The 11,627-nt window shown below is 48.6% G+C and overlaps 1 protein-coding gene across 1 annotated transcript; it reads right to left on the reverse strand.

Moving 5' to 3' along the window:
- Nucleotides 1-116: 116 nt before the first annotated feature.
- MPI (mannose phosphate isomerase) lies at nucleotides 117-11,627 on the reverse strand. The gene is made up of 8 exons (XM_051982234.1): nucleotides 11,521-11,627; nucleotides 5,820-5,947; nucleotides 4,227-4,424; nucleotides 3,333-3,474; nucleotides 2,761-2,943; nucleotides 1,797-1,970; nucleotides 1,010-1,218; nucleotides 117-843 (listed from the first exon to the last, which is right to left on the reverse strand). The coding sequence occupies exons 1-8, from the start codon at nucleotides 11,534-11,536 to the stop codon at nucleotides 628-630; spliced, it is 1,266 nt and encodes a 421-aa protein (XP_051838194.1). The 5' UTR covers nucleotides 11,537-11,627; the 3' UTR covers nucleotides 117-627.

Below are 11,627 nucleotides of genomic sequence, written 5' to 3' on the forward strand. Positions count from 1 at the left end.
GCCTAGCTTAGTCCCTCGGCAGCTCCATGAGATGCTGACCTGCACTGACAGAAGTTCCTCCTGTGGACGCTTAACGTCAAAATCAAGATAACACAATCAGGAACACCAGAGGGAACTAGGGTGTCAACAGATGCTTGTTGGAAGTGTGCTAGAAACAGAGAGCTCTACCGAGGGTCGGGCGAGGAAGCCTGCCAGCGAGTCGGGACTGGTTGTGGGGCAGCCCCCATCCTGCAGAAAGCCCCCGGGTCTGCCCCAGGGGGCGAGCCTCCTACAGACTGAAAGGCCCTGCTGCGGTTCTGAGTGTCAGCCCCAGCAGGCCCAGGGTCTCCCACAGCAGCACCCCAGGCCACATTACGTGGTCGCTGTTACCTTACAGGTGCACAGCGCCCCCTTCCCCCCAGTCCAGCACCTTGGCGGGGCAGTCAGCGTGTGCTTGCATCCCTCCAGAGAGGGCCGCCCCCCGCCCCATAGAAGAGGTCCCTTCCCCACTCCTGCGGAGGTGCTGGTGGTTTCTGGAGCTAGGTAAGGAACACCGCTGGCATGATGCTTGGGCCTACTTTCTTGCAGCTGCTCAGACACACATCACAGGCCTGATGGAGACCACGGGGATTACTAAGGCGAGGCGCGCTAGAGCACACAGCAGGCCCGGAACATCACCATGTCTTCCTCCGGACTGATTTCCAGATGGAGAGACTCCTTGGCCGCGATGAAGACCACGGTGCCGCGCTGCAGCTGGAGGAAGTTTTCTGACCCCGTGTTACCCTTGGCTTTTCCCCTCACCACCAGGAGGATGCTGGCTGACGCGATGTTGGCAACCATGTAGAAATGGACGGAGGCAGGAATCTAGGGGAAGAGAAGCATGTGGAACCAAGATGGGATCGGGGCCTTGACCCAGATCAGAGGAGCACCGCCTGAGGGTCATAACGAGTTTTAATAAGATAACTTCATGCACGAGGGCAGCCAGTGTCTGACCTGGGGGTACCAGAAGGGCCAGGGTCCTCCAGCTTACCTTGATGTGTAAAACGAGGAATTCAGCTACAGGTGGATTATAGATGGAGATATAAGGGTCGATTTCATCAGGCACAGGATGAAAGAGTTTTGAACTGCTTGGGGCTGGAGTGTAGTTGAGCATGTCACACAGGGTTTTCACATCAATGAACTTGGGTGTCAGACCGGCCCGCACTGTATTGTCTGAGCATGCCATACACTCCACACAGTCTAGGAAAGGTGGACACACTGGTGAGTCTGCCTCATTTTCCCCTCTCCCCTAGCATTCTCTCCCTAGGAGCCAGAAGACAGAGATTCCCCGACCATCGAGCTCTTGCCACAGCACCCCATCTTTTTTTTTTTAATAATTACAACTTTTTATTGACAGGCGGCACCCCATTTTCAAACCACTAGCTATCCCTGACACATCCAAGCCCCCTATCCTTGAAGAAGGCAGCCCTTCCCCTTCCCCCCCCCCCCCCCCCATGAGAATTACTCAAGGGAAGTGTTCACTAATAGGCCCTTTATCCCTCCATTGCCCAGCTTTATTTTAGGAAGAATTATCAAACTTGGGGGCCACAGGCCAGTGCCAGATTAAAATATAACTGAAATGTTTAACAAAATGAAATATAAGCCTCATAGTTAAACGTGGTTTTTAGGTCAACATATGGCCCCTAGGAAGTTTGACAGCACGATAAAGCACCTGCACATTTCTCTCCAGCCCTCCTCACTGCATCATATTTAAGCATATGGCTCTCCTGCCGAGACCCTGTGGAACAGGAAGCCAGCCCAGAGGCCCGCCCACTCACCTCCACTTAGGTAGGCATGGGGCTCATTGGCCCCCAGGAAGATGGCCTCCCCTGGCTGTAGCACCACCAGGTTCAGGAAGTAGATGACAAAGCAGCCAATGTCACCAGGATACTCCTCGTGAAGCTTCAAGAGGAGCTCCCCGTTACTGCCGCTCACATCTTTTCCTTCTGCCACTAGATGGGAAGAAATGCAGAAGCAAGGGGGCCCCTTTAATCTGGGTGGTCTGCAGCCCTGATTTCCTCCTCTGTCAAATGGAAATACTGGCACTACTCCAGCTTCACAGAGCTGAAATCCAAATGAGGCGCTAGGTTTTATGAACGGTCAAACAGGACAAGAATAAGCTATCCCTGTGGGCGAGGGGAGTCAGGGAGGACTTGGTGGGGGAGGCTTAAACACAGGATTTCCCTAGACCTAAGGGATAAGAGAATAGCATGAGGAAGATGTGTTGTGCCGGCAAGGAGAGGCCCAAGAGGTGAGCTCTGGATGCCGACTAAGTATGTGGTTCTCACCTGCCTGGTGCTAGTCTCTCATTCAGTATGTCTGAGCTCCCTAAGGGAAGAAACAGCTTAGTCCTCTTAAAGAGCTGAGCACAAGAGGCTCCAAGGCTTGATGGGTTCCTATGGAGCACCAGACTCTCTGTTCTTTCCTCATAAGAAGTGATAAAGTGGATCAGAGATGGGGACAAATCAGGCCTGAGTATCTTAGGAGTCACCTAGTCCATGCAGAACACTACTACCAATTAAATGCTACCTTAAAAGTTCTGTCTTGTTAAGTACAGTTAAGCTGCAGCTCTTGTTGAAAATGAAATAGCAACAAGCCAGCGCCCACCTCAAAGTTGGTTTCACTCAGTGCCCCCCATTAGGAAAATTGGAGCATCCCAGTTGTCCCCGGGACAATGCAGAGACATGGAATTGGCTGGCCCAAGGCGCAGACAGAGCCCGCCTGTTAGCAAAGCCGTGCTACCTTCCTGAGAGATGCGCTTCACCAGGTTGCTGAGCTGTTGCTGAAAGTGCTTCTTGTCACTGTTCATCATTTGGGAGAAGCAGTCCCGAAGGGAAGAAGAGATTTCATTTATGGTCTGGCCGATGCTCAGCTCCATCTCTTTTATTGCCTCATTGTCAATCAGCGATCGGAACTCTGGCACTTCTACAGGAAGAGGAGACAGGGGGTCAGGCCTCCTTCCACCTGCCCTAGAAGGGGCAGGGAGAAGACCTCTACATTCCCACGGTCCTGGGACCGCTGGCACAAACCAGGCAGAGGACACGCCGCTGACCAGCTTGGGGACTTTATTTCCTAGCCCCCCTCCTCAGGACCATCCATCCTGGGGCTCCTTATAGCGTTTGAGAGACATGCTGAAGCTTTAGAACCTAATATTTGTATCTAATACATCCCATCTGAACGGGACTTCCAACTTTTTTAGAAGTCCTTAAGATGGCTGCTACTCAGGTTCCCAGTCGTCCCCTTTTCTTCCATAGTTCCAGGCCTGCCCCCCTCCTCTCCCCTCCACCCTGGTCTGTGACCTAGCCTAGCCTTACTTTGAAGAAATCCCAGGATCTCCGGGATAGGCCGGAAGCCACATAAGGCCTGGAAAGGAGTGAGGGCGATGGCCATCTCTGGCTTATGGTTTATGTCCGGGTAGTGTTCAGGAGCCTGCATATGAAGCCTCATTGCCAGTTCCTATAAGGGAGTCAGGGAGATAGAACTGTAAACTTTAGGACCGCTGGCCAACTCCCAAAAGTTGGCCCAAAGGGCCTCAACTGTCCCTTGGAGGCATTCCTGGACCTCTGCTCCCCCCTTCCCGCTGTGACCTGCCTACCCTTATGCAAACAGCTGGTGCCGAACAATAGGGGCAAGCCAGTTTGCCCCAGTCTACTCTGCTCAGCATTCTTGGATTGTTTGGCTTTAGTTACAAGTCTGGCTCAGCAGGGACCAGCCAGGGGCCTGGCCTAGAAGCCATCTGTTAATCCCCACATCCCACCTCAGCTGGGATCTAAGCTTCTATGTGTGGCTACATCCACACATGGAGAGACTTGAGGATGACATGGGGACCCAGGATTTGACTCTCAGAGGATCTCCTGGCCTCATCAGGATACCCGAGTTCTGATTCTAGTCCCCCCACTAATCATGTCTTTCAACCCTAGCTGCATCTCTCCATAAAGGGTCCCTTCCATTCTTTCAGGTCTTTTGGAACAGGTCTAGGCTATGTAAGGAGAACAGCAAGAGCAGGGCAGCTACATAGCCCTTGGTAGCCTACTAGCCAAAATCAAGCCCCAGAGAATTTGAACATGAGCTGTCATGTAACACTAGATTGAGTTTTGGGTTGAACTCGGAAAGTGAGGTCATTAGGGCCATAAGGCTGCTGTCGGGACATCCTGAAGAAAATCTTCCTCTTTTCCCCATTGTTGCTGGCCCTTGTGCTTATCTCCTACCTTATTGGGATGTGCCTGGATGGAAAGAGCCTTATTGACAGACAACACTTTGAAGAGGAAAGGCAGATCTTTGTAGCTTTCTTTGACGGTGTCCCCCAAACAAAACAAATGGTTGTTGATCCACTCCCCCAAATCTTTCTCCAAGATATGAATATCAGGAATCTTAGCGTTCCCACGGGGGTGGGTTCCCATCCATAGCTAAACAGAAGATAATCATTAATACAACAAGGAAAGTGATGATGATTTACTGTGGAGAGGATCAAGTCAATAACACAACCCCTTTTAATTCATTTTTTTTTTAATACTGCTTGAGCCATGTTTCTTTGTCCCCGAATTAAATTTGCAAGTTCATGTGTCCAGATGTTCACTTTTCCTTCTCTGAGTTAGTTTAAAATTCAGTGGTCCCATAAATCATAATTCAAAGACTTATTATGTCCACACATTTTACTGCCCATGTACAATTAAGGGAGATCTATGATCTTGCTAACATGCATTGCAAAAAGCAGGTGGGTGCCAGAATATTCATTCTCTCTGCAATAAAACTGGCTATCCTTCAAGCAAGCCTGGATTGATACCTCAGTGACTAGCCATGCAGGTGGACAATACAGCAGTGAGCTTTTCCTAGCAAAAAGATGGAAGGACTGGTTGTTGCTAGCCCTGTATTCCATCATTTATGATACTAAGTAGCCCTCCTGTTCTTCGCAAAACTATATGAAAGCATATGAAGCCCTAATTCATGGTCTTTAGATTGCTTGAGGCATTGAGTGCCCTTTTATGGGTAATTGCTAGCCTTACCAATAAACAGAATGTTGTACTTTAGTTTATCTTAATTGCAATCACAAACCATGACTATGCCCATCCCAAACCAAGCTCATCAACTCCCAAATGTCTGTAGATTGGAGTCGTCCTGGACTGTATCAGGAGAATAGAGTTTGATCTATCAGGCAGGCAACCACAGCATGGGGTTAAAAGGTCTGGGGACCTTGGTGCTCCCTCCTGGAGGCATCACCCTGAGCATATCATTTAACTTCTCTGGAACCCACTTTTGACTATTTCTGCTGACTATACAGGTGCCTAGATTGATGTCAAATGTTAGACATGACAAAGATATGATGGATTTTTATTAAGAGATGGGTCTTTTTTGACTGTTCTGTCCACTCTCCTTTTCCCTCCTGTGCAATTTTCCCTGTCCAAGTTAAGCCTCGAAATAGAGGGAATCAATAACTAGTATGAGAGTTTGTTTTACTGAGGCAATTTGGGGTTCAGTGACTTGCCCAGGGTCACACAGCTGGGAAGTGTTAAGTGTCTGAGACCAGATTTGAACTCAGCTCTTCCTGACTTTAGGGCTGCACCACCTAGCTGCCCCAACTATGAGTTTTAAGAGAAAAAAGAATGATTATCCTCTGTGTTTCATTTCCTTTCTGCTGGCAGAAAAAAAAACCACATATATTTCTGTCAATCTGTAAGCCCTGGGTGGGCTGGACTTCTTTCTATCACCTGCCAAAGAGGAGTGGGTAACCAAGAGGGGCTAATGGATACAGGGCTTCTCATACTCCTGGGCATAGCTTATATATCAGATAGGGCCTTCCTCACCTCTGCATATGGCTTGTCCTCTTGAATTTGGACCAGCGGGTCACTGCTTGCCAACAATTGGGCCACTTCGCTGGAAAAGCCCAACTTCCCCCAAGCATAATGCTGAACAGGGCAGGACAGCAGGAACACTGCAGGAAGGAGCAGAGGGTCAGCCCAGCCTTTGGAGCTTCATGGAAAGAAGTCAGGTTAGGAAGGACCTGGCCTTTCACGGGTCAGGCCCAGCACAACGTGCAGCTGCTTTCACTGGCTCTCAGCAGAGGGAGGAGAAGGCACTCGAATTGTTTAAAACATATTTTTATCCTTTGGGGGGCTTGGATCTCTTTGGCAATCTGCAGAAGCCCAAGGACCCTTCCTCAGAATGTTTTTAATGGCATGAAACACACAGGATTACAGAGGAAACAAATTATGTTGAAACAGTTATCAAAGGATCTTTTTCCAAAAAGTTCACAGAGCTCAGGTGAAGGAGCCTTGATTTATTTCCATGCCCTGTGGTTGAAGCCATATGGGCAGTGAACCAGTGATGCGCTTTGGAGCATAAGGTCTCCTCAGAGAAGGAGATTGTTCCCGTCTTCCTCAGCAGTCTCCCCAGTGTCCCATGGATGGGACAGGTGTGCAGCTGTCCAATCAATAACAGCAGAAGGGGTCACAAAACTGTGCTTGCTGACAACTCCTCCCTCAGCCCTCATTGTCCTCTCTGTCATTTCAGCCATACCACACAGTGGAAGGAGTCCAGATTTGAATACAGCTCTGGCAAAAATTCTTCCCAGCCCCTCAAGCAAAGCACGTTGATCCCTTAGATTCTAAATCATGAGACCTTAGGCTTCAGATTCCTTCTCTTAAAAAAAGGTAGTTGGACTGCACAGTCTGAAAGGCCCCCTCACTCTAATATATTCCATGATGATCATAACCTGGTTGTTCCCAAGATCATGTATGTTGTTGTCCCACCAATTCCAAAAGGCAGACCCTGCCCACCCACAGAAGGCAGAGAATGGAGAAGACCCTTGATTCTGGAATCATATATGAAGAATTCATGACTCTGGTATTGAGCATGATGGGGTGTGTGTGTGTGTGCCCCAGGATTTTTTTTTTTTTTACACATTATCTTTTTCTTTGTGAGAGTCAAGTCAGGAAGCTCTGGACTCGAGTTCTGCCTCTGGCAACAACTCCTGACTTCGGGCTCCTGGGGCAACTGCACAGACTCTTTAAGGTTGAAGAGAAGCTGCCTCCTGCATTGGTAGAGGAGTTTCCTCATTCTAGAGTGCCCTTACCCATTGGATATCACAGGTCCAGCCTCCCAATCTTTGGTTAGTATGTCACTTTTTCTAATCTCTCTTACTGTGGTTTAGTTGTTTATGACTCTTCATGACCCTATTTTGGGGCTTTTTTGGAAAAGATAGTGGAGTGGTCTGCCATTTCCTAATCCAGCTCATTTTACAGATGAGGCAACTGAGGCAAAGAGGGATTAGATGACTTGCCCAGAGTCTAGTAAGTGTCCAAGGAAGATTTGAACTCAGGCCTCCCTGACTGCAGGCCTACTTCCTGTACCACGGAGCTGTCCCCTCGTCGTCCTAATGATACTTTAAAAGATCTCATCACAAAGAACTCTGTCTTTTCAAATGACTTGTCTCCATTAACAGACACTCTCATGAGGTAGGGAGCTCCTTGTTTCCTGATGTAATTAAGTAGAGGCTGGCTAATTGCCTTTGAGGGGCACTATGGATATCCCATATTTTTAGGGCTGAAAAAAATCTTCCTTGTAGACTGCTCTCACCACCTGACTTTGTCCCACAGCTCACCTAGTCTGTTCAATTCAGCCTAGAAGTTGAGGCTCCAGACACCCAAGCCTTAGTTTATCCTTATGATCTTATCTCCCACTCCTCCCCTTTACAGACTTGGTGCTTGGGCCAAAGGCTTTGTTCATTCGGTTCTCACGCATGGGCTGTTGCTCAGACTTTATCTGCCATTATGGAGCTTTTAAGACCAAGAATGACCCCTGCATATCAGGATGGGATCTCTTCCTCTTAAAGTTTCCCTCACTGTGTACCCCTCCCCCATCTTAAATTCCAATCTGACTTTTTAATCCCAATTCAATGGGTTTCTTCCAAGAAGTCAACCTTGATTTCTTCCAGTATATAAATCACATTTCCCCCAGAATCTCACACTTACTGTGTATTAAGAGTTACAAGTGTCATCTTGCCCCTACTAGACTATAATTTCTTTGTTTGTAGGGACCATATGCTAGCAGAACCCGATTTTAAACAGATGATCCTTAAAAGGCCTTTCCAGTTTTTGAGAGCTTATGGTTTTATCTCTTCCCTCAGTGCAGGATCCTTCCCATTAATAACTACTTTAACAAATAGTTTCTGAAGATACTATTGAATATTTGAGACTGTACTGTCAATAGGAAAAAGGGCAGGAGTACTTGAGTTCAAGTCCCACCTTTAAGGCATACTGTTAGAACTTGAGGAATTCACTGAACATTTCAGCTCTAAGATTACAAATTATAAATTTGTAATATAAATTGCCCTGGTGGAAGGCATTTCTTCCAATTCAACATCCCCCTCAGAGACCCAGATGCTTCTGGGATCCCATCCCCTTGGTGAAGAAGCCTGATGAAGCCCCTTCAGCATGGCTCTTATCTGTATTCTCTTTTGAGTTCAAGTTGGCCCACAGGGGCTTCACCCCTGTAGATGCGGAGCCAGCATCCTGGCTAAGGCCTCTCTCTACAGATCCACATGAAGCCTCAGGAAGCAGAGTGGACACCACCTGCAGGAGGCTGGCGGGGCTCCAGTATCTGAGTCACCTTCACATCATAATGTGGCACCGAGGGCCGATTTCCTCCTCAGGATTCAAACATTTCAGGGTTTACTGAAGGAGGCAGGCTCTGGAGTGGAGTAGGGGAGGCCCAGCTTCAGTCCATTTAGAGGAAGGAGCTGCAGCTTCCTCCTTTGAAAATAGTCAGTGTGCTCTTGCTAAGGAGCAAGCCCCAGGACTGACCAGAGAATCAAACAAAAGTCATAGGACTGATTGTAACACACTGGCTTAGTGAGCTCCTGGAGGACACTGCCTTTGCCTCCTTTTGTATCTCAGCATCTGACACATAGTAGGCACTTAAGAAATGTTTACTGTATTAATATCTATATTAATGAAAAGCTTCCCAGTGCTGGGTTTCAACTCCACAAAACAAGTTCTCTCCTCTTCCCCCAACACAATCTTTCCCTCCTCCTTGTATGTGTGCTTTCCTTCCCGTAGGTTGTAAGCTCCTTGAGGGCAGGGGCTGGCTTTTTATTAATTGTATCTCCAGCACTTGGACCATTGAGTGGTGCAGCAGATATAGAGTGCCAGTGCTGGAATCAGGAAGATTCATCTGGTATAATGTCCAGACTATTCTCTGGAGGATCTCGGGGCCAGTCTTGGTCTTAGTGCAGGAGTGAAGGAGGCAGGAGAGCCACCAGGAAGATGGTCAAAGATGGAGTGTGTCTATTTCCAGTCCTCTCAGTCCTTAAATACCTCAGTATGATTACATCATTACAGCACACTGTGTGTGGACTAGAGAACCACCATCTCATTAATCACACTGTTAGCTCAGTGTGTAAATATCTTTGCATCAAGTATACTTTTCTCAGAGTTCCCCAATATCTGTGGTCCTCTACAATCTGGCTTCAAATTTTGGCTTCATTGTGTGACTCTGAAGCACTTAATCTGATTTGCATCACATTAATCAGATTAATCTCTAGAGGACCACACCTTAAATCAAAACTGGATTCTCAGGAATTAGCCACCCATACATAGTTCCCAGGCCAAATCCCATAGAGTCATTGTTTGGGTCCTGATTGTCTCAGATTAAACATACCCTGAGGATCTTCCCCCGCCAGATTCATCCATTTATTTAGGTTTTTTTGGACTAGGTGAAAGAGAAGATTCTTTGTCTCAATTGCTACTTGGCTGTAAGCACAGAATGGGTGACATTGCAGTCAAACTGAGCCCTGTAGAAGACTTTTAAAAAGGCCAGGCCTCCCACTGAATCCAGGGCCATCTCCAGTCCTGATCTCTATCTGCTCACTGACCCCAGATGACTTTGGAGGGGACAGTGAGGCTGGTGACCTTGCCCAGCCCCCCTCAGTTGAATCTACTTCACTTGCACATCATGGCATCAGTTCCCTTTTCAAAAAGGAAAAGCAAACAAGAAGTTATAAAATGAGCTTAAGAAGGGAATAGTCAACTGCTTCGGTATCCTTGCTTATGAGAACCTCAAATGGAATCGAGGGGGAAACTGGACAGCAGTGACCATGCCCAGCTCCTAGCATATAGCTGGGATGAGCTCTTGGAAGTTGGGTGTTGGTTAGTAGAGAAATTGATAAAAACTGATCCCTGAGGCAGACAAAGGCACTGATGGAGATCTGTTTAGTTTCATGTTCCCATCATCTAGGGAGGTGGTCCAGTCAGAAATCCAAGTTATGTTAGACCTCTGATACCCCCCTCCGTAGGGACCTCCAGCAGTCTCACCTTGCCATATCCTGTCCGAAATCCCAGTTGCATCCCTGAGATTAAAATTTTCCCTCTCAAATCTACTTATGGGCCATCCCATGGCTGCTGCTCTCAGTTGGGTCAGTCTATCCTGGCCCTCCGCCTCCGGGTATCTTTCTCCTTTCCCCCATGCCATCCAGTAGCCCTCCCCCCCCACTTCTACCCCATTTCTCCTTACAGCTAGCTAATCTTTAAGGGGCCAAGTCCCTTTCAGGATTTAGCCTGCCAGCTAAGGACATGTCCCATGTCTCATGGGGTGCTCCCTGTCCACTGGGTAATTGTGAGTTCCATGAGGAACTTGTCTTTCATATGCTTTCCCAATTCAATTTCATATATACCATTCCCTGTGACTATTGTATTCCATCATTTTGTAACTCCTCCCCCTAAATCTACCTTTTGCCAGAGAGAATGGCCATTATGAATTCTTCACATGACTTGAACCCCACTTTTGGTGCTGGTCATCAACTGGTGTCTCTAGCACATCAGTCAGCGCTTAATAACAGTGATTTAAGGTTGCAACGTGTTTTACAGCCTTGGGAGCTTGCCAGGTATGATCCCCATTTTACAGAGGGACACTGAGGCAGGGAGAGGGGAAGTGCATTGGCAGAGCTTTAGATCTTGCTCACTCCCCAAACTTTAGCTTAGCGGGTGATCGCGCTCCAACACAGACCCAGATCCTACCCAGGCAGTGACAGCTTCCCAGCTGCCCAGCTCAGTTTCCTTCTCTGTAAATGGGAAATGAAGATGGCCCCTGCTTCCCAAGGCCGCTGGGAGGTCAGAACGACCGAATATTGCTAACGCTCTTCGCAAACCTTATTAAATGCTATCCAGTGCTGCTTTCACCCTTGCGGAGTGGGACCGAGAGAGACGCCCCGCCTCCCTGCGCCTCAGTTTCCTCACGTGTGCTATGAGGCGGCCGGATTCTCTATAAGGTCCATCCAGCTCTAAACCCCAAACACCCCCGGAGCCCGGGACCGGGACGCCAGTCTTGCACCTCCTTCCCCGGAGATCGGCTCCAGCCCTTCCCCGCGCCCGGCCCTACCTTCCCCAATCCCTAGCCCCACCCCCCACCCCGAGGACTCTCAAGCCGAGCGAGAGGCTTTCCCCACCGAGTGCCCACTCCCTCCCTCCCTCCCTTTCTCTCCACCCCCGCCTCTCCGAGCCTTTAGGTCACCTCGCGGGTCGGCCATCGTCGCCCGGCTTCCAACACGTCTGGATTTCCCTAGAGCCGAGTGTTACGTCACCAGTCTGGTCGCAGGGCACTATGGGAAATATATTTTG

Source organism: Antechinus flavipes, chromosome 2 (genome assembly GCF_016432865.1).
Source record: "Antechinus flavipes isolate AdamAnt ecotype Samford, QLD, Australia chromosome 2, AdamAnt_v2, whole genome shotgun sequence".
Taxonomy (NCBI): Eukaryota; Metazoa; Chordata; class Mammalia; order Dasyuromorphia; family Dasyuridae; genus Antechinus; species Antechinus flavipes.

Bases quoted from the DNA above. Each gene is read 5' to 3' on its own strand.
- MPI (XM_051982234.1), bottom strand. The intron at 3,475-4,226 runs GTAGGAGATAAG...ACTCCCTTATAG, and splicing joins TCCAGGCACATCCCAATAAG to GAACTGGCAATGAGGCTTCA. The intron at 2,944-3,332 runs GTAAGGCTAGGC...CTCTTCCTGTAG, and splicing joins GATCCTGGGATTTCTTCAAA to AAGTGCCAGAGTTCCGATCG.